Source organism: Nyctereutes procyonoides, unplaced genomic scaffold, assembly GCF_905146905.1.
Source record: "Nyctereutes procyonoides isolate TBG_1078 unplaced genomic scaffold, NYPRO_anot_genome, whole genome shotgun sequence".
In the NCBI taxonomy this organism is placed as follows: domain Eukaryota; kingdom Metazoa; phylum Chordata; class Mammalia; order Carnivora; family Canidae; genus Nyctereutes; species Nyctereutes procyonoides.
This window is the reverse complement of record NW_026575042.1, coordinates 17123534-17145357: the sequence shown is the minus strand read 5'-3', so window position 1 is coordinate 17145357 and position 21824 is coordinate 17123534. Positions and strand designations below refer to the sequence as shown.

At 34.8% G+C, this 21824-nt stretch overlaps 2 protein-coding genes across 7 annotated transcripts in view; both read right to left on the bottom strand.

The window, feature by feature from the left end:
- NEK10 (NIMA related kinase 10) overlaps window positions 1-468 on the bottom strand; it is a 221021-nt gene extending 220553 nt beyond the window's left edge. Inside the window, exon 1 of the mRNA XM_055321516.1 lies at window positions 404-468. The gene's annotated coding sequence lies outside the window, so the exon portion shown is untranslated. The remainder of the gene's footprint in view (window positions 1-403) is intronic.
- Window positions 469-3378: 2910 nt separating this feature from the next.
- Window positions 3379-21824, bottom strand: part of SLC4A7 (solute carrier family 4 member 7) — a 111130-nt gene continuing 92684 nt past the window's right edge. For 3 of the 6 annotated variants that reach the window (XM_055321032.1, XM_055321034.1, XM_055321035.1), the window contains 6 exons: window positions 20851-20919; window positions 19003-19176; window positions 14852-14983; window positions 12739-12836; window positions 9659-9766; window positions 3379-7682 (listed from right to left, as the gene is read on the bottom strand). In XM_055321032.1, the coding sequence (XP_055177007.1) occupies window positions 7601-7682; window positions 9659-9766; window positions 12739-12836; window positions 14852-14983; window positions 19003-19176; window positions 20851-20919 (663 nt within the window). In that variant the 3' untranslated portion in view covers window positions 3379-7600. The remainder of the gene's footprint in view (window positions 7683-9658; window positions 9767-12738; window positions 12837-14851; window positions 14984-19002; window positions 19177-20850; window positions 20920-21824) is intronic. The other 3 variants (XM_055321036.1, XM_055321033.1, XM_055321037.1) reach the window with 1 other exon arrangement.

Here is a 21824-nt window from a genome sequence, read left to right as displayed (position 1 = left end):
CAGGCTCGCCCACGTGGTGCAGGAGAGCGGAGGGGCAGTCAAAGCAGCATCGCAGAAGGGGAGGCAGAAAAGCGACGCCCATAAGGACTTTCACCAACGAGGCTGCAGGGGTATCGGAGAAGACGGGAAGAGACACACTCACGCTCCATGCAGGCAAAAGAATTCCCTCCCCGAACTGAGAGGGCCGAGGCACAGAGCTGACGGCGCCTGCCCACCCCTTCGGCCGGAGGCAGACTCGGGCGACCCCCGACCCGCGACAGCCCGCCCGCGCTCGGCTGCAGCGCCCCGGCGAGGAAGCTGCGCCCGCGGGCCTCGGGGCTGCCCCCCGGGACCGGGCCTCTCCCGGGAGCCCCCGCCCCCCGCCGCGCGCGGCGCAGAGGGACGCCCGCGCCTGCCCACTCACCGCGCCCGACGGAGGGCCCTCCTCCAGGCCAACTTCTAAACCTGCCTCCTCATCCTTTCTGCGGCTGCCACCCGCGGCTCGGGATCCGGCGCCCCCTCCGCGCCCCCTCCGCGCCCCCTCCACCCCGGGGACACCGCCGCCTGCGGCGCCGTTGGTACAGTCAAACCCTGCTTCAGGCCACCAACCGGCGCTGCCTGAGCCAATGCCGGCGGCTCTTCTTCCGCCTCGCCGGCGCGCCTCGGCCAATCAGGAAGAGCCGTGCTGCGGCGTGCCGGGCGCCATAGCGACGGGGGACGCCTGCCGCGGCGTTGCCGTAGCAACCGCAGAACGCGCAGCTTCTGGCCCCAAGGCTGCAAGCCCGGGCGCAGGCAGGTGGTCTGTAGGACCACGGTTAGGCCGGCTCCCTCGGACCTGGGGCTGCCGGGCCCGCTCCCTCGGACCTGGGGCTACCAGGCCAGCTCACTCCGACCTGGGGCTACTAGCCCGAGGACAGGTTTCCTAAGCCCTGTGGCTTTTTCTGGACTTCGTGTGCGCAACTTTTAGCATTTGAAATAAAACGGGTGAGGAAGAACTGTTTCATCTCGTGCTTCGTTTCAAGATCTGTTATGGACTAAAAATCTCCCAGACATTCGTTTGAAAGGATCAACGCTACAGAGCTTTAGTGGAGTGTGAACACATTTTCAGTCACTCAAGTGCACTGCACACCTCAGGCAATGAGAATAGAGTTGTGAAAATAAAAGTGACTGGGCATTCAAGACATCTATCCGGTTCACTTAGCATAGGCAAGTCTCTTTTTGTGAAGGTCTGAAGCTTCTTGAAAAAAAAATTTTTTTTTCGAACTGCATCAAAGTCTTAATGAGTCCCATTATGAAGCTTTAAAAAATGAAAAATATCCATGCTCATTTTATGCCAGACACTATTCCACAATGTCATCTAGTAGTCATGACTTTTCATCCTGGTTTAGAATTGAAAATGGAGGCACAGTAAGTTTTCTACGTTGCCCAGCTAGTTACTGGCACAGCTAGTAAATGGTAGAGGCCGGATATAAGGTACACAGTTCTGCATAGGTAGAACCTGTGTGGTTTCAATCTAGAGCCCAGTCTTAACCACACTGATGCACCATATTTCTTCAAGTATAGGGCCTACTTGATCTCATCTTAATATTGCTCAAAAAGGCCACCAGTGTGGCAATTAGTACAGTGACTACATCTCCCAGAACTTGATTTAAAATGCTTACAATGAACTATTCCCTGATGTTTCTCTTTAAATAATAATGAAAAGTAGGCTCAATGGGATAACAACACTTGAGATTGGGTAATTAAAAATATATATTCTGACCTACAAGAACAAGGTAGGTCCCATTTTGGAAACAGAGAAGGGGGAAATGAAAGTCACTCAGATAAGTGTAACAGAACTAATTAAACTTCACAGAACATAAAGCCCAGCAGGATTAATGTTACCAATCAGAAAACATAAGTTGAATAATGTGGAGTTGAAAAGGTCTTCTCTTAAAGACATTTTAAATATTTAGCAGTGAGACAAAAATGATTCCACTGAACTTCTTTCCTTCATCAGAATATTGAATGTGCTTCCCCTCTTTGTCTTTCTCAACAAAATGTTAAGCTAACGTTTTGGCCTTTCCAGAATAGAAGTGGAAGTTGCAGAGAAGATTAAGCATAAAGAACACTTGCCTCTCAGGGAGAAGAGAGCTATCCTCTCTACCTGGTAAGGATCCATGTTGTTGTCTGCAATGTGATAATGACCCATGCCCCCCCAAAGGGTCATGCTTGTCTTAAGTTCATGGCTTATGTGGTAGGACCCAAACTTGAAAGACCTAACATCCATCCCCTTTCCATGTTTTCCAATACCCCTTTTACTATGCTGAAATGATTTCACAGACTGTAAATTACAGAGTTCAAAAGCAAAACGTAGAATGCCTGAACTATAACATAAAGAACAAATAAAAGTAATTTAAACAGGTACCAAAATAGGTGTAAACTTCCAGGATTAACAAAAGGACAAAATCGCTTCCCCAAATTTCTAAGATACCCAAAAAAGGGTATTTACACACACAAGCACACGTGCTTTCACTAAAGGAATGAGAATGATTTGGTAGATGATCAGCAGAAGGCTGAGAACAATTTGAAGGAAAGTAAGAACTGAAATGGAGTCTTGAAAGAACAGAGAAAACCAAAAGAAAGGTCTTCCAGTCAGGAATGTTCTCATTCAAAGCCTAAAAGGTAGAAATGTAAAGGTTAACCATAGAAAGAACTGACACTCAAGACATCAGATATGCCTTAATGAGCAAGATAAAACAAAATGAGTAAGATCTCCTTTCTTCTTACCTTCTCCTACAGAAAAAAAACAAAAAACTCAAAGCTATAGATGGGAATAATAAATTGACAAAAAACTTTTTTCTAAAGTAAATGTAAGAAAACTTTCAGATGAAATTTCTTCTTATATATATATATTTTTTAATTTTTTTTATTTATTTATGATAGTCACAGAGAGAGAGAGAGGGGCAGAGACATAGGCAGAGGGAGAAACAGGCTCCATGCACCGTGAGCCGGATGTGGGATTCAATCCCGGGTCTCCAGGATCGCGCCCTGGGCCAAAGGCAGGCACCAAACCACTGTGCCACCCAGGGATCCCTCAGATGAAATTTCTAAAACCCTAAGCACCTTTCTCACTCCCAAAGGCTATCAAGTTCACGGTAGGACATCAGAAGCTGTGTCTTATTATAGGGAGAATAATGGGCCAGCCTACTCTTAAAGGGCTTTAATTTTGAAATTTCTTAACTCTTATTTATTATTTATTAAAAAGTCATTTCGAAACACACAATATTTTGTTTCATCTTTTCTGTTTCCTTACTGAAGGATATGAATATTTGGAATCACCTATTTTCCTTCATCCTCTATCCCTCAGCATGAGAAAGATATGCAGCAATCCTAATAAAGTACAAAGTAGAGACAATATCCAAACAACAAATTCAGTAGACTTTTATTGCTCTTTCAACTTCAATAACATCTCTAAAAAATAGTTTTCTTCTAACAATTATGAAACAAATTTGAAAGGCAGGATTGTTCACATTATAGACTTGGTAGAGACTTGTACTTCATATAAATGAAAAATACCAGTTCTACATTTTAAATGTTTAATTTACCTTGGATTTTATTACAAAAAAAATATTATCATTGTAATTATAAAAGTCATAAAAATTAGAACTGTACTGTGAAATTATACCAAGCTATCAAATATTATATAAATGAACAATAAAATTCAATTTCTATTTATTCAAACATAGTAAACATTGGAAGATAACCCCCCTACAAAAACAAACAAAAAAACCCCCAGATTTTTAATATTAAAGCAACAAAAGAAAAAGCCACAACACAAAAATCAATGCACAAAAATCTGATTAAAAAGCCACTGGGGTTTAACAATTACTAAAACTGCAGAAGTCAGTATGTGCTAATTAAATTAAAGTTTAAAAATGATCTTTAGATGATTCCATTTCCAACTATATGTTTTCCTATTATTGATACTTATATTACTTTTGATATGTTAGAAAAGATCCAACTTTACATTAAAATTGCCAAATTTTGAATTTTGAACACTATTTTAAATTTTCAATGTCCTTAAAATCTTTAAGCTTACTTTCTAAAAAATAAATAATTGTTGTACTAAACCAGAAGACATTTCACATATTTGTATTATATATGATAACAATGATGTCATCTACATAAATAAATTTAAAGCATTAAGTTATTTAATTTAAACATTTTTGAATTACAATGTTATATCAATGGCTTACACATCCAAAATCTGAGCACTTTAAAACAGAATTCACATGTCAAAACTGTTGAGCACATTTACAGAATCAATGTACATGATATGATCCTTGAAAAACAGCAAGCTCTGGTGTAATACCTCGGTTTGAGAAACCATTTTACATTACAGAATGTTGAACCTGTCTTTGTGAAAGGAAAAACTTAGAAAGCTAATATATATATACATACATAAACCTGAAATATGAAGAAGAAACAGAAATGCTTTTTGGAGAGAGAAAAAAAAATTAGTAATTTTGAGTGGTAAAGAAACCCTGCCTTATAAATACATGCATTAGCACATAAAGTTTGTCCTCCATGTTTTACAAAGACTTGGCAAATATGAACATTGATACGCCACAGCTTTTTTCAACAACTGAAGAAATTTAAGATTTTTAACAACATTGTCTCTCTCTCTCTCTCTCTCTCTCTCTCTCTCTCTCTCACACACACACACACACACACACACACTAGAAAGACTGTGTGCTTCACTTCAGCATATCTAATATTATAAGAGAAAATACAGCATCATCCTTTTATCATAAGGAAGTTATTTTATCATAAGGAAGTTATTAGCTCATTGTTTTCTCAAAAGCTGCTATTTTAGAGTGAAATAGCATCCAAAAGAAGGTAAATTTCAGATGGTCAACATCAGGATTTATCATAGTCTCTGTAAACAGACATCTATAAATAAATAAAATAGGGTGGAGAGAAGAATATCCTGAGGTGGCTCTGTAGCCAGGGTATTCAGTAGCACTAAGCTCCATCCTGGAAACCAAGGCATCTAAGAAAGTGCAGGGCTGTTTATATTAATTTATTTTGTAAATGGAATATGTACAGGTTTAATTATTTTGCACCTTGAGGTAAATCAGTACATTGCAATTACTACTGCTCATTTACACCTATTTAAGGCAACATTTAAAAATTAATATATGTAGTAAATTATATTTTTCACTGTCTTGCAATGAACACTATCCATGATTGTTATTTTTCAAAAATAATGGAAAATATCATAACCATGTAGAACAAGCAATTAATTACTTAATAAACATGAGTTACCTTTGCTCTTCAATGGAGTAGTCATATCAGATTATTTTGTAAGTCAAGTAGTCAAAAGAAAGCAGAAGCCATTAACAAAAACAGTAAAAACATTTTGAGTGCAAAGTATTTTGCAAGTCATGGTTTTTCTGGCACTGGACAATTACTATACATAATTAAATAAAAATCACAGAAACACTATGATCCCAGGTAGTTTTCAGTTTAAATTTTAAAATCCTTCCTGTAAAATGAGCACATCTGTTAACCCTATGATGTCCAGACACAAAGAAATGATGTGAGGAAATCCCCTTGTTCAGGAACATAGGGGGAGTTTACAAAATATAGCAGCAAATACTGGGGTCTTTGGAAATGATTATGCTGCCATGGATAAATAGGAATTATTTCAATGGAAGCTCATAAAGAATAATAAGCACCGTGGGTAATACTCAATTATCAATTGCCAATAGAGTCTAACTCTTTTTCAGGCAGTACCAAATGATGCCAACTCCATTTTCTAAAGAAAAGTAGCGTGTGTCAACTTCTCATTTGAGACAGAAGTCGAATCCTTTATTTTAACTAAAATCTGACAATATGGTCTCAGATGGGGGAACTACCTCAGCTACCAAGTAGTTTAGAATGGATTAAAAACACTTCAGAATTGCTAAAATATCAGCTTTTGGCATTCCTCGCAATCCTCTATAAGATCAGTTGTTCATACTTTTGTACTTTAATTAGAAATGATTAAAGGGTGTACTGGAATTTCATTAAAATTTTCATCCTAATATTCATGTCACAATTTCAGTATTTCTGTGGCTTCTCAATACTCATTTGGTTTTTGTAAATTATCCTCTTGCCAAATCACTTTCACAACCCCATTCATCCAGTCCTACAGGCTTAACAAGAACATTTGTTTATTTTATGTAGAGCTAAGAGTATATAAAAGATGACTAAAAAGATTTGCTAGAAGTTAAAAAAGACAGCTCAGAAAAGCAGAAACTAAGAAACAAATGCTAACACAAACTAGAAAGGATGCCATCTGAGCTATACGTAAAATGTCTAAATTCCTTTTAAAATACAAATATGGCAGTGCTTTATAGCAAAGATGTAAAATCTGTCAACTGCTTTCAAAGATAATAAACCATAAATGCAAGTGAGCACCAACTATTTACATTAACAATTTAAATTACTCTGTATTTGTTACCTTTTCAAATGTTTATATAAAGTATCATATCAATTAAAATAAATAAAATAGTTTAAAATGAAATCACAGATAACAATCTATTAAATACTACCTATATGATAGAAAGAGTAACAACGTAAACAAGAAAATGAAAGGTAATTCTTTAGAATAAAGTAATACTGATCATAAACCCATAAAAGAATTCTGACTCCTGATTATTTAATATTATTTGTCATAGAAAAATAATCAAGAACTTGAACCTGATATAAACTAAATCATATTTTAAGAAAAAGACAGCAAAGGCAGAGAGCAGAGTGGGCATTCTGGGCTCTTATAAAGCATTAGGATTCAGAAAAAAAAATCTACAAAAGGCAACAAAATTTAACTACTAGCAAGTGGCAATTTACAGCCTCTAAAATCCATAAAGTTATGACTGGTATGAGGCTAAATTTACAAAATCACCTGTAATTTCACTTATCTATCAGAATAGGAACCTAGATGTGAAAGTTTTAAGATTTAAAATAAATTTTAAAGACATTAAGATCAAAAAGCAATAGTTCTTATCTAGAAAGTTTCTACTGTTCTATCTTTATAGCCAAAAACTTCTTGTGAAACAAGATGGACATCTGCATAAATGAAACACACACACTGAGAAGCCATGACATGTCACCATTTGTCCCACAGCACTGGCATAAAGATTCCCTGTTCTTCCCATAAAGAACTAACAGAAGTGAAATAATATGCAAAAATTTTTAGTAACTCAAGTTAAAATTATAAATATATGGACAACGTACATCACTAACGGTTGGTATGAATTGCCACTGATGGACAAATAGATTTAAAGGAAAAGTAAATTAAATACACTTCCCCACACCTCTCTACTGCAGAACAGAAAATTTTTTTTTCCAACAGAATAAATATTTGAAGAGTAAGAACCATGTACCTCATTTCTAAGAGACCATTTCATTTTATACACAGTCTCCATGGTGTTCCTAACAAACTTCAGACACTACTTCAAAAAACCCAGTAGTCATGCATAAACAGCATGACATACAATATTGTCATATATAGTGACATGAAATACACACATTTTATATATATATACATATATATATCTGTATAGCTATATATATAATTCCTCTTGGTTCAATTCTATAATGAAGTTTCAGCATCCAGGTATTTTCTTGTTGGTTCATCTTCAAAATTTATTTTCACACTCACAGGTTTCTCAGGGCTATTTAAAACAAAGAATGAGAATAAATTATTTTAAAATGGACAAATATCACATTCTAAAACTGGCCAACAGTATACATAATAAGCCTTTTGAGATGACTATTAATACTATAAACATATGACTATTATTTTATTGCTTTCTTTTCAAATCAGTAAATTTGATTGGAAAGACAAATATTAAAAATTCTTAAGTTTTTTTTTAATGGATATGTTTGCCACTGAAATTCATGTTTTTCTTACAACTGAAGGACAGTTTCTTAAAATTAGTCTTAAAATTATATGACTAAGTTTGACTTATTAGTTTTCAACAAACAGCTGTAGCACGTGACATCTCACTGACAAATCCATTAAAAAAGCAATCTTTGTTAGTATAGATAAGCATCAAATAATTTCCTGCAAAATTTAACAGATTTACAAACTTTCTCTCCCCAAACTTGGTTCACAAATACAAGTTCAAAACACATATATCCTATGTTTTCAATTTAATATCAAATACAATGATTCCGTGTATATGGATTTAAGTGAATGATTTAATTGTAACATATGAATATCTGTGTTCTGAAAAAACTTTTCAAAAGTATAAAAACACACTGTGGTTTTACTCCCTTCTCCAGACAAGACTGAAGGAAGGACCTCCAAACATTTCTTTCTGTTAAGTGACATAACCCAAACATTGTCTTTCTTCCCCTGTGATTTTGAATTGAGGGGCAGAAAATGAAAATGGAAGGCAGAAGTATGTAAGAGACAATGGTATCTAAATGAAAGGCAGAAGTATGTAAGAGACAATGGTATCTTTACATTTATCATGACTATACTAATAACCTGGGTCACAAGTGCTGACAAGATATGAAAAATTACTAAGAATAAAAAGAGCACTGAGCTAAATTCTAGCTGCATGAAATAACCAAAATGACAAAGAGTTCAATTTAAAAACTTTTAAGATCAAAGACAGAAGAAAGGAAGAGTCCAGCTTAGAGAATCAGAAGTTAAGAAATGATTCAAAAAAAAAAAAAAAAAGAAAGAAAAGAAAAGAATAAAAAGGGAGAGGATAATAAAAACCAAGTAGGAACAAAGCTCTAAGAGGTGGGGAAGCAATGGATAAAACCTAACCAATTATTATCAAAAGACAGTGGCCAGAAGGACAATAACTAATCAATCAAAAGCAGTTAGTGACAGTTTGCCAAGAGAAGTTTCAATCTGATATCCAACCAGAGTATACCAACAGTGTCTGACACAAGGTGCACGCAGAGTATTTGTAGAATATGAATGGTTGAGTGCACTACGGGATACCTCATTTCTCCACTCACCAAGGGATTAAAGTACTAATGCTTATCAAACTAGAATCACTTAGTTTCAGGCCTTAAAGTGAGGGTAGAAGAAAGAAAAAAATGGCTTCCTAACAAGAAATCTAAGAAAGGAGTTAGAAGAATTGTTAGGGAGTACATGGTCCATTATAAAACCAAATGGCGTTTATACCCATGGATTAAAATTCTCTTCCAACTATCTTCTAGGAAAACATTTACCCCACCTGAAGAAATGGCAGGCTAAAACAATACAAGGAAAACAATCATCTCTTTTTTTCTTGGACAATCAGAAAGCATGACTGAGATAGTGTTCATTTAGAGTATTTATGTAATCCCTGGAAATTATCTTTCTTTATATGGTTTCTGATCTTTTATATACTTAATCCATACCACCAAAATGTGTACATTCATTTTTATTAGAAAATGCTCAAATTCTTTTTGGAAATAGGCCTATGAATTTAAAAAATAATCTATCAGCACTTATATCTTATTTCCAGTATTCAGTAAAATGATGGATAGACAGATGAAAGGAAGAGGAGAAGAAGGCTTGTTTTATTGAGAATATGATGTATGCAAATTGAGTTACATTTAATGGTTTTATTAAAAAGCTATCTATCCATAAATCAACTGAAAATTGGCTACAGTTAGAAAATGCATAAAGAGTTACAGCTACCTCGTGCTAGATCTGGTTACTTTGGCATTCTCAGTATTCATGGAAAGTGCCTTCCACTGTGCAGTTTTGGCCATTTCATCTGATATGTTAACAACTGAGGGATCGACACTGAAGAACAAATACACTTTTTGGTTAGTATTCAGTACTTGCAAAAGCATTAATATTGTCACTCTTAACTATATAATATTTGTCTTCATCAGCTTCGCATTGAGAAAACTCTTTGTCATGCACTTAAACCAAGGTCTAGCAAAACATCAGGATTCTACAGTTCTGTTATAAAGGTCTCATGGGCAATTGCATCTTTCTGTATAATTAAAACTAGGAGTAAGATTAATTAGATTGGCAATGATGTCCAAAGATGATCATCTTGGCTATAAGTGTTTTATTGAAATAACCTAAAAGAATACATTAATGTGCTTATAAATAAAAAAATACAAACTCAAATCAATTAGAAGACTTTTATAACTGGCACAAATTTCAATCTCATCAACTGAAGATCCAAAGTATAAAAGGAAAAGCTAAGATTATGATTTAAAAGAAAAAAAACTAGTTTTTAATAGCTTTTAAAAATAATTTAAAAGAATGATGGAAAAGGCAACACTTCAAAAGTAGAAACAGAGCTCTGAAAACATCTGAACAGATAACACAAAAACAGGCTTATAAATATCACTTTTAGCTGGCATTCACATTTTTGGTGTCACAGTGTTATTCTATCCACTTTATCAAAATCAAAAGAACAAAATACTGTCCCTTCATTGTAAGGAATAAATATAACCATTCCCTGTATCTAAAAAATATTTCAAAATTCCTTCGAGACCCCAAATCCAACGATGCTATCCATAAGTAATTTTGGCCTCAACCTGGTCACAGTCACAAGTAATATGAAAAGTACTATAAAGTTAACAGAAATATATTTGCAAGTTCTTTTTCTTTACTAAAAGACTAATATTGCATGCACAGAAGTGACAGATACAAATGTCAAATTAGGCTTTATGTTCAAAATGTGACGGCAGCTACATGATAAATGGCAGTCACTGTAGAAAGTGCTACCTTTGTTCACAATGTCGTTTAAATCCAAATGTCATTTAAAATAGAAGACTGTAAAGAAATGTGGCATGGTAACTGAAGAATCTCTAGGAAAAGGTGCTTTACCAAGTCAATTTTTTTTAAAGTGCACAAAATCTGAATACCCAAATTCACAATGGCAGACCCAACCAACTTGAAACTACCTACTCTGCATAAATGTTTCTGTGTCTGCTTGCCAATTTCAAACAACTGGAGAGAGACATTCCTGAAGCACTTTCTAGCTTCAAATGTCCCCTTCTAAGAACTTTCCCATTAGTAGCAATTAAGATCTTTTTTAAAAGACATTGCATCTTTGTTTTTCCCCAAAATAAAATGAGATAGGAATGAAAATCTGTCTACATTAAATCAATTACTTTCTTATTTTATGGAGTTTTACAGCTTCCAAATGTTTTTCTATATTATCTCATTTCATTATCATGGCAAGCAATCCAACACTAATTAAGATTTTAAATTATGACAGATCAACAGGTCAGTCAATTGCTGGCATTCCAAACATTCAAATTTTAAGCGAAGCAGCATTTATCTTGGCCTATGTCATCACTTAAAAAGACAAAAGTAACATACAAATAATCATTCTTTTGGTTAAACATCAGACAATGTTAGTATACATTCCACTTAAATTTGTCAAGGCCCATGTATAATTATACTGAGGAAGTAATAATGCAGGACCTATAGAAACTAAATGGTGAATAATCTTTAGAAATTGATGCATCACTAATAACCATCAGTTCCTATACTCAAGTACAACAAAGTTAATAAAGTAATTTGCTTAGCAAACCTGTTTAGAATCCAGCAAAGCAGAGCACTATAATTGTGTATATTAAGATGTCTATACTTGGCATTTAACTTAAAGTATATAAGAAATATTTGAGGAAAAATCATGAAAGGTGACACAGAGTAATACCAATGATGAAAATTAATAGTTAAAAGTATAAAGGAATATTACATGATGAATTCATTTATCAAACTAGGAAGACCTCTGTAAAAACTAAAAAAATTGAAAATGAAAAAAATTTGAAGTTAATAAATACCAACAAACCATTAACTGGTTTCCATTAACTGGTCAGGGAAGGAAGCTATATACATTCTAAAACTGACTTTTCTACTATCAACAGCTAATCAGAAATGGCTAATACATGCATAAATGTTTTTATTTTTTTAAACTACAAAAAACTACTAAACACAGATGGAGTTTAAAGACAGAATTAACTGCTGTCTTTAGTTCTTAAATTTACATGTAAATCACCAAAGTCCTTCATAATAAACTATATATGGAACTCCAGTTTTTCATAATATGAGCCCTCACTGCCAATAGTCAAGTCACATCTTTGAATTCCAGGGCCTCTAAACATAATCACAATTTGGAAGGTGATCAGAAAATGAGTTACAAAGTTAATTTTCCAGCACACACTGATGCAGGCCTAATAAAAAGGACAAAGCCATACTACTGAGAGAATGTGAATATTCTGAGACTTGTGTACTGTACTGATTTTAAACTTCATTAAAACAGGAGTGCAGGCAGCACGGGTGGCTCAGCGGTTTAGCGCCGCCTTCAGCCCAGGGCCTGATCCTGGAGACCCGGGATCGAGTCCCACGTCGGGCTCCCTGCATGGAGCCTGCTTCTCCCTCTGCCTGTGTCTCTGCCATTCTCGCTCTCTCTCTCTCTCTCTCTCTCTGTCGCTCATGAATAAAATATTTTTTTAAAAAAGTATTAAAAATAGGAGTGATGCAAGACAAATAACTCGTGTGCTTGGCATGGAAGTTGGTTTGAGGTTCTGGTCCAAGTCCAGTCTTTTCTTCACTCCTGCCTATAACCTGGGAGGGGACTTCCTTTTCAATTTCATGAAGACCCTCTTTAGTTGACTTTATGCCAGATGCTGGTTTGTCATTATTTTTAAAAATAGAGATTACTACTTTAACAAAGTATCACATGGCTTACTCATGTACTTCATGTGTATACAAAATACATTTTATAAGATACAGTTTTATCTCACCTGTATTTTAGGGCCTTAACTGGAATTTGTAAGAGACTTCCCCCTTCAAATGGAAGGTGCACAGTATCGTCATCAGCTTGAAGCATTCGTTCAGCTTCCTTCAGAGCACATACACAAAAAAATTACTTTTCCCAGAATATTTCCAGGAGGACCAATTAATATATAACATCTTCAAGAATTAGAAACCCAAAACTGACAATATATTTAAACACATTTGCCTTGATTGAAAAATTCCTTTTATTATTAAAAACACATACTGGTAGCACAAAAGAAAACAACTAAATTTTAAATGGTTATAAGTTTCATTTCTTTAAGTTAATCATTAATGCTGTTTTAAAATCAATTTAGCTACATACATTTTTATCAATTATTAGTATATAATAAGATAAAATTTTGTGAACTCTGATGGCTTTCATTACAACATAATATAAGCAAAGCCTCCTTTGGAAAGGGCAGAATTTCTCAATCTCAGCAATACTGACGTTTAGGGCCAAACAACTCTTTGTGGTTAAGAGGTAGTCCTGTAGGATGTTTAGTAGCACCCTAGACCTCTACCCACTGGATACCCATCCAATTGTGACAATAAAAAATGTCTCAAACCCTGAAATATCAACCCTGAGAAGAAATGTTATCCCAGGTGGAGAACAACTTATATTGGAGATATGACCCCAAATAATGACATAATTACTGGGGACATGGTAGGATGGACTGGGAGAGCATTTACATTCTTCTTTCTTATCCGTAGTAATCCCACTATTTATAGATGGCAATATGCCCATCTTTTAAAAAAGTAATCATTAAAAAAAAAAAAAAATGAAGCCAGGGCTAAATTTCCCAGCAATCCTTGAAGTTCCAGGCAGCCACGTGAAGCAAGTGGAACTTACTGGATGACATTTCTGGAAAGATTCCTTAAAAACAGGATAGTAGGGGAGAACCCATTTTGCTTTCTTAGCCCTCCTGCCACCTCTACTCTAACATGAGAGCTCAAGCTCAGCATCCATTTTGATCTATAAGGTGATTCTGAGAATCAAAACCACGTGCTGAGGTGAGAGGACAGCAACACAGGAGCCCCAGACCACTCTTTAGAGCCATCACATCAATCACTTTCTCTTCTCATGACTTCTACATGAAGTTTCTGCAGAAACTCTGTTTCAGTCTCCTTTACTTTTGTTTTCTGTTGTATACACTGAACCTTATTCTAACATAATACAGAAAATAATAAGCAGGTAATTTTAACCTCAGTATTTTATAAATAAATTGCATCCTATTTGGAAATTCACCAAAAGCTCAGAATCATTTACATGTTTAATATAGTTTTAAAGGAAACAAAAATCTTTTAAAAATTTTGGAAACTCAATTCAAACTAGTATTCCAATTAGTATCCTTTCTTAAAAAGTAAACAGAAAACCAGTAATTTTAGCATAAATCAGCACTAACTAATCAGTCCAAACTATGAAAAAATACCAACAAGGCTTAATTAAACCTAATTGTCTGTAAAGCTTTAATAAGTGCATTTTCATAAATACTAATATAATAAGGTATAAATTATGTTGCTTTCTCTCAAAAATTAGGGGGAAAATTAATTTTGAGATCTCTATTTAAACAGGACCACAATATTTAAATATGTGTATCTTTTTCTTATCTCTGATTTTCTAGCAATATTCTTAATGGGAAAATGAGTAGGGCACTAAAATCAATAAAATCATCTATGCCATACGTTCAATGTCTACTTTTCCTTCTTACTGAGGAAGAGCATTGAGCTGGTTATTTACAAAAAAATTAAATTCAGAATAAAATATTCATGTATATCTTTGTATACAAATCAACTAATGGTACATAATACTGCATATTAAGACTAGGGTTTAATAGTACTTTTTGCAAAAAGATATTTAAAGTCCTTTTTGTCATTACATATATATCAGGTTATTAAAATGCTGTTAAAATATACACTAAAATGTGTCTAGGTTTTTAAGGTTTTATTTCATAAAAATAAGGTTCTTAGGAGTTTTAAAGGAGCTGATTCATGTAAAGTGACCACAAAAGTGCCTGCTACTTGGTACAAAATATTAAATAATAAGTGAAAAGTGTAAATTTAAAATTCTGGTCTTTTTACCTCTTTCTCTTTTTTCTTTTTGTCATCTTCTTTCTTTTTCTTACTTTCTGGCATGAGGTCATCAAGCCAACTAAGTTCTCTCTTTGTGAAACACAGATCCATGAGTTTGCGTACAAAGACTAATGCAAGAACCTTAAAAAAGTGGGGGAGAAACTATTAAGTAACATCTAAAAATGAAGCCAGGGCTAAAAATTATATCATTTAAAGAGAGAAAAAATATCAAATCATAAATAACAAAAAAGTACTTCATATATTTTATTTAAAAATCACTTCAAAAAAAATAAATAAAAATCACTTCAGGGGCCTCTGGGTTGTGCAGCTGATTAAGCATATAACTCTTGGTTTCAGCTCAGGTCATGATCTCAGGATCATGAGATCAAGCCTCACCTCGGGCTCCACGTTCAGCAAAGAGTATGTTAAAGTCTCTCTCTGCCCCACCCTTGCTCTCTCTCTCAAATAATTTTTTTTTAAAAAAATCACTTCATACATCATCTTATTTCAAAGGAAATGAGTCACCTATTTATCTTTCAAGCTTCCTGTTCAAAGAGAACATATCAAGGAAATGGCATTCTTAACCTCTTCCTGTAAAAATCCCTGTACTCTGCATAAAATTATAAAGCAGATTAAGCATGGTATCTTCACAGTAAAACAAGACTATTAATTTTTATGATGACTTTAAAATATATACATCATATAGGCAGATATAGTTTTTTTTTTTTGGTGGGGGGGAGTTCCTTTGAGGGGGAAAGGAGTGGGCAGAGAGAGAATCTTCAGCAGGCTCCGTTGATGGGTCCGGCACAGAGACCAATATGAGGCTCTATCTCATGACCTGCCTGGGTTGAAATAAAGAGTAGCACACTTAACCAACTAAGATACCCAGGCGCCCCTAAGTAGATATAATTCCTAAAATCTCTTAAGCAATGGACTAGAGAACCCATTTGCCAGTATAAGGTTTAAACTTTCCAATTATGTATGTGAAAAAGATATACCATTACTTTAACTTGTTTTCCTTTAACTGCTACTAAGGTTGAAGATGTTTTCAAATGTTCATTGGTCGTTTGGGTTTCTCCTGTTCTTACCATTTTCCTCATTACTATCTTTTGCCTGGCTTTTCAGATGTCTTTTATGACTTTTATTCGTGAATTTTTAAGAGCTCTATGTAGTTCAGATAGACGCATTTTATCTGCCTTACATGTTATACTTTCTCCCAGTTCACAATCTGACTTTACTATGTTCACATAAAACATTTAATTATCATGTGGTTAAACATATCTATCTTTCTTTTACAGTTGGGTTTCCCTATCTCTTTTGAAAAGTTACCCTCAATCACTGGACTATATAAATGTTTTTCAAAATTTTCTTCTACATTTTAACATTTAAATCTTCAATTCATTTATGATTATTTTCTGAAGATGGTATTGGTGAAGGAAGCAACCGTAGCTCCCATACACAGTCAAATCTTCTAAGACTATATACTAAATTTTCCCACATAGATGAATTATCACCTTTAATGAAATGACTCACTTATGATATTCAAGTGGTTAGGTTCTCATATATTCTGATAAATTTTGGACTCAGTCTATTTTTCTGATTTGTCTATTCTGATGCCAATTCCATTCTGTGTTACTGCACTGACTTGACAGCAGTTTTTAAATATTTAGTTATCAACAGCATGGTACCAGCATAGAAACAATCAAGTCCCTCACCCCAGACTCAGCCAGGAATACTTACTTATCTTTGTTTTGTTATTCCTCTGGTATTCACTTACTTTTATTCTTTCATTAATAAACAATTTACATATAATAAAATAGAAAAATAGCACATATTTGACACTCTTGACAAATGTACATATTCAGGGAACCCACATCCAAATAAGACATAGAACATTTCTACCATCCATGTTATCTATGACTCTGACATTAATTTTTCTCTATGAGCTTTAAAATTATCTAGTTCACACTGACAACAATCCTCCCCACATACACACAACCACAAATGCAAATAAAACTCATAAAATTCATACTTGGAAGGGACATCTTTACAATATACTAAGTATGCAAAACAAAGAACATAATTTATCTTCCTATTTGTTCGGGTCTTAATTTTATGTACTTCCACATTATTATGGAACGAACTGTGTCCCTCAAGAAAGATGACTGAAATTTTAACCTCCAGTACCTCAGAATATGACCTTATTCGGCAATAGGGTTGTTGGAGATATAATTAAGATAAGGTCACAGTGGAGTAGGGGGAGTTCCTAATACAATATGTCCAGTGTCCTCATAAAATGGTCATAAAGACACAGTGATACACAGAATACCACATGAGAAGGTAGCAGTTTGTGGAGTTATACAGTTGCAACACAGTGCCAAAGATTTTCAGCAAACCACCAGAAGCTAGGAAGAGGCAAAAAGGGTTTCCTTACATGTTTCAGAGGGAGCATGGCCCCATTTACACCTTGATTTCAAACTTCTAGCATCCAGAGCTACCATATCACAGATTTCTTTTGATAAGCCAATGAGTTTTCTTGTAACCACCCACTCTAACAAAATTCTTAATTCTATTAGAGTTTGTCTTTTTTTTGTTTGAGTCACTTGAGTGAATAAGCAAATAATCACATTATCTACAAATAATGTTATCTCTTCCTTATAGCAAATATTGTATTATTCTTATATCACAGTTAGAACCTTCAATTCCCACCAAATAACAATAATAGTACACACTTCCCTATATCAGAACTCATTTACAAATTTGCATTCACAATGACTGCAATTTTCTAAGTCTTTTTATCTTTAATTATGTTGGTAATTCTTGCTTGCTATATCACAGTCTATTTAATCATGATATGTTATAGAAACACTGTAAATTTACTTGTTAATATCCTAAGATTTTTTTTGAACTTCTATTAGTAAGTGAGAAGTCAGCATCATTCTTTTGTACAAGTTTATTAGGCTTTGGTATTAAGATCTAGCTAGTGTTTCATGAGAAAAAAAATGCAGATGTTTCCATCTTTTCCTTTGGTCTAGAATAATTTAAGAAGTACTGGAATTAACTGTTCTTTAACATTCAGCGGGGCCTGTGATCCAAGGGCAGATCTCTGGCCATTTTTCCAGTCCCTGTGTGCAACTGAGTTATACAATCCATAGATTTTATGTTTCTCTTTGGGTTAATTCCTGGAAATGCATAGATAGAATGGAAATAATCCATTTCCTCTAGATCAGTGGCAGGCAAACCACAACCTTTGGGTTAAATCTGGTATTATCTGTTTTGTATGGCCTATGACCTAAGAACAGCATTTAAAGATGAACATTTGCAGTTGATTTGATGATAAGGAACACTAACTTTGAACCACCTTATGAATATAACTTTAGGTATAGCTTACAGACTTTGTTAAAAATTCTCTGCTGCAATACCTACAATGTTTTTTAAATTTAGTTTCCTACTTAGGATTATTTCAGCATTTAATGTCTAAATACTTTATATTTTTTTAGTGCTTTTCATTATTCATTTGTAATTTAATTTATTTGTATTCAGGAAATATTACCCACATAATTTTTATGATTTTTTAATTTTTTAAGATTTTCTTTGTGGCCAAGCATATAACCAGTGGTTACATGGAATTTACAAAAGGATGAGTATTCTCTGTTTGCAAAATACAATATTCTGTGACAATTTGGTGAATGATACTATCTTACTAATATCATCTAAAATCTTATTATTTTTTAACTTCTAGATCTCTTAATTTCTGAGCAAGATGTATTGAAGCATTCTATTAAAGAATCTTGCTCTAGGTGCTTTGCTCTTTTATATCTGGCTATCATCTTTGTTCCATAAACGTACTAAACTCTAAAGTTGTTTAAAAATACAAAACAGCATTCTATAGTCCAAGGACTAAAAAACAAAAATGTAGAAAATAACAAGTGAATTCAGTTTCTAAAGCAACTGGTTTAATAGTTGCAAAAGGGCCAATTCACATTTCAAAACACCTAAGGTGCTTAAAATAGACTATTCCCCTTCTCAAATATAAATATTACTAATACATTACTATATTATACCACGGAGATGAACGTTAGTAAAATACTGTCGAAACACACAGGAGTGTTACTAATTAGTGACAAAGTCTGAAAAAATAAAAAATAAAAAAGCCTTACCATCATGGGGAAAACTACTGCGGCAGCTGAAGCTTTTATCACCCACAAAAGAACCAGACAAGTGAGCTGAATGACTGTGAAAATATGGACCTTCCAGAGAGGCACGTAACGAAGATATATCAGATCGGGCTGATGCTTAGCAGGCATTCCAAATAATTTTATACGGTCAAAAAACTGTGTATTGAACGGAAAACAAAACAAAGCAAGAAAGTTTTCAATAAAGTATCATTTATGCTACTGAGGGATTTAAACTATAATTTCTTGATATGTTCTGATAGTATAGTAGAATATTTCAGTACAGAACATCTGGACCCAAGGAGGGGGCAAAAATCAAGGCAATCATTGTAAATTAACGCAATTAACCTAATCAGAAAACTCACACCAAAATGTCTTAATTTGGAGGATTCAAATTTTTAGATGAATTTATCTACTCTAATCAACTCAAGTCATTTACTTCCTTTGACTTTTTCTTCTAATATGTACAATAAAAGAGCAACAATTTCCAAGGTTCTTTCCCACTCTAACATTATCAATTCTATAAAATAGTCTAAAGTACAATTATTAATTTTTCACCCAATGAAAAGGAAACTATGAACAAATTCCTTGGTCTTTTTGAACTTTAGTTTCCTCATTTATAAACCAGGAGTAAAAACTCACAAAACTGTAAAATAAAGTTTTCAAAGAAAAAAAAATTGGTTAGTGAGATCATTTCTTGACGAGTAGGGGGGAGATCCAGGACTACTAAAAAAAACAAGAAGTTTTTTTTCAAGACTTCAAGACTGAGAAGTCTTGCCAGCACTAGCTGGCAATGTTAGACAATAAATACACTTTGCATGATAGGAGGTGGCCACATGGTGTTAAGAGTGCTTTATGAGACAAATTTTTTTTAAAGATTTAATTTTTTTATTTATTCATGAGAGACACAGAGCAAGAGAGAGGCAGAGACAGGCAGGGGGAGAAGCAGGCCCCACGCAGGGAGCCCGACGTGGGACTCCATCCCGGGTCTCTAGGATCCCACCCTGGACTGCAGGCGGCGCTAAACCGCTGCGCCACCAGGGCTACCCTGAGCCAAATGTTTTACACGAAGATCTTAGTACATTTTATCAGACTATTTTCCAGAAGTATTATAAACAAGACAAACAGAGTAGGGAAATCACTGGGTTCTAGCCTTGGCTCTGTTGTGTACTTGGTTAAGAACCATCATAATTCCCTCTATTTCTGTTTCCTAGTTGACAAAATTAGCATTTCTTCCTTTCCTGGTTAACAATGCTATTTCGAGAAACACAGAAAATAATTTGTGTCCTAGGCTTTATGAACTATATTGCACTGCACAGATGGCAAGTACTAACTATTCTGGTCCTCAGCATCCCTCCTCTTATTCTACTAGTCTTTTTTTTTTTTTAAGATTTTATTTATTTATTCATGAGAAACACATTGAAGAGAGAGAGAGAGGCAGAGACACAGGCAGAGGGAGAAGCAGGCTCCATGCAGGGAACCCAACATGGGATTCGATCCCGGGTCTCCAGGATCAGGCCCTAGGCTGAAGGCAGCGCTAAACCACTGAGCCACCCTGGCTGCCCCTCTACTAGTCTTTATCAATAGTTACAGGGCCTTTCATTGGCTTTGATTAAAAATAGGTGAACATCGTAACAGTTCATGATCCCATTCTTGAGGGAAAAATGTGTAGTAAGCCACAATCACATGCAAAATGTGGAATTAAAGTTACCAGGTAACCTGCCCCCCCCAGAATATCAGAGTTGAGGATACATCACTACATCATAAAAACACTCTGCAAATTTAAATTATGTTTAAATTTTTCTACAAAATCATTAACTACTTAAGACTTGCCTGGATTCCTTTTAATGAGGAAACTCCCATATAAAGGAAAACACCATACAGGACAGGCATTGGAATAAACTGTAAGTAAAAGGGCCACAGTTAGAACCCATGCTACTAATACAATTTCACAGCAATAAGATATACAAAAACATAGTCAGTGAGTACCTATGGAGATAGAATTAAAAGATATTTCAGTGATGAGACCTAACTTTTCTATAAATAAGAAATATGCTAGTAAAAATAGCCTTCTTGAAAAACTGTTTATCTCTACAAGTTTCTTCCTGAAACGGGAGTGTGTTAAGGGGTTAAGAGCATGAGCACTATAGTCAGACTCCTTGGTTTAAAAAGCCAGTTAGCCTCTTCTTGAGCCTTGACTCTATGCTGTAATTTCTGTAACAGACTGCATGAAGATGAAAGGATTTCAAATACTAAAATACTTGGAAAAAGCACATGGTGTATATTGATGACTCATAAAGTATTAGCCAGGAATTAAAATAAAAACAATAAAATAATTTTTTAAAACATTTACCATTATTATTATCACTACAATATAGTAACTATTATACAATAGTACCATTTCCTGATATAATAATTGAACTCCATCCCCAAATCAAAGTCCTTATTACTTTGACAGTTAGAGGGATCTCTAACTGCCTACCTGCTATGCCTAGGCATCCTACAGGAAAGCCATTAACAGGCTCCATCCATCTACTCAAAAACCACAAGCAGCACTCTAAGATGGAGACTTATAAAGAAAAAAGACCTAACGGCTACAGAGGAAAAACACATTCACTCTCTACTGAACAGCCAAGTATGTCCTTCCTAAGAAACATAAGAGGAAGAGAAGAAAACCAAAAGAAATCAAATAAATATCCTCAGGAAATTTCAGGAGAATATTTTATCCATAAGGCAACTTCAGAATGCTATGAAAAATAAATAATCGGAGTGAAAAAGGCTTCTAGAAATTTGAAGATATAATTATC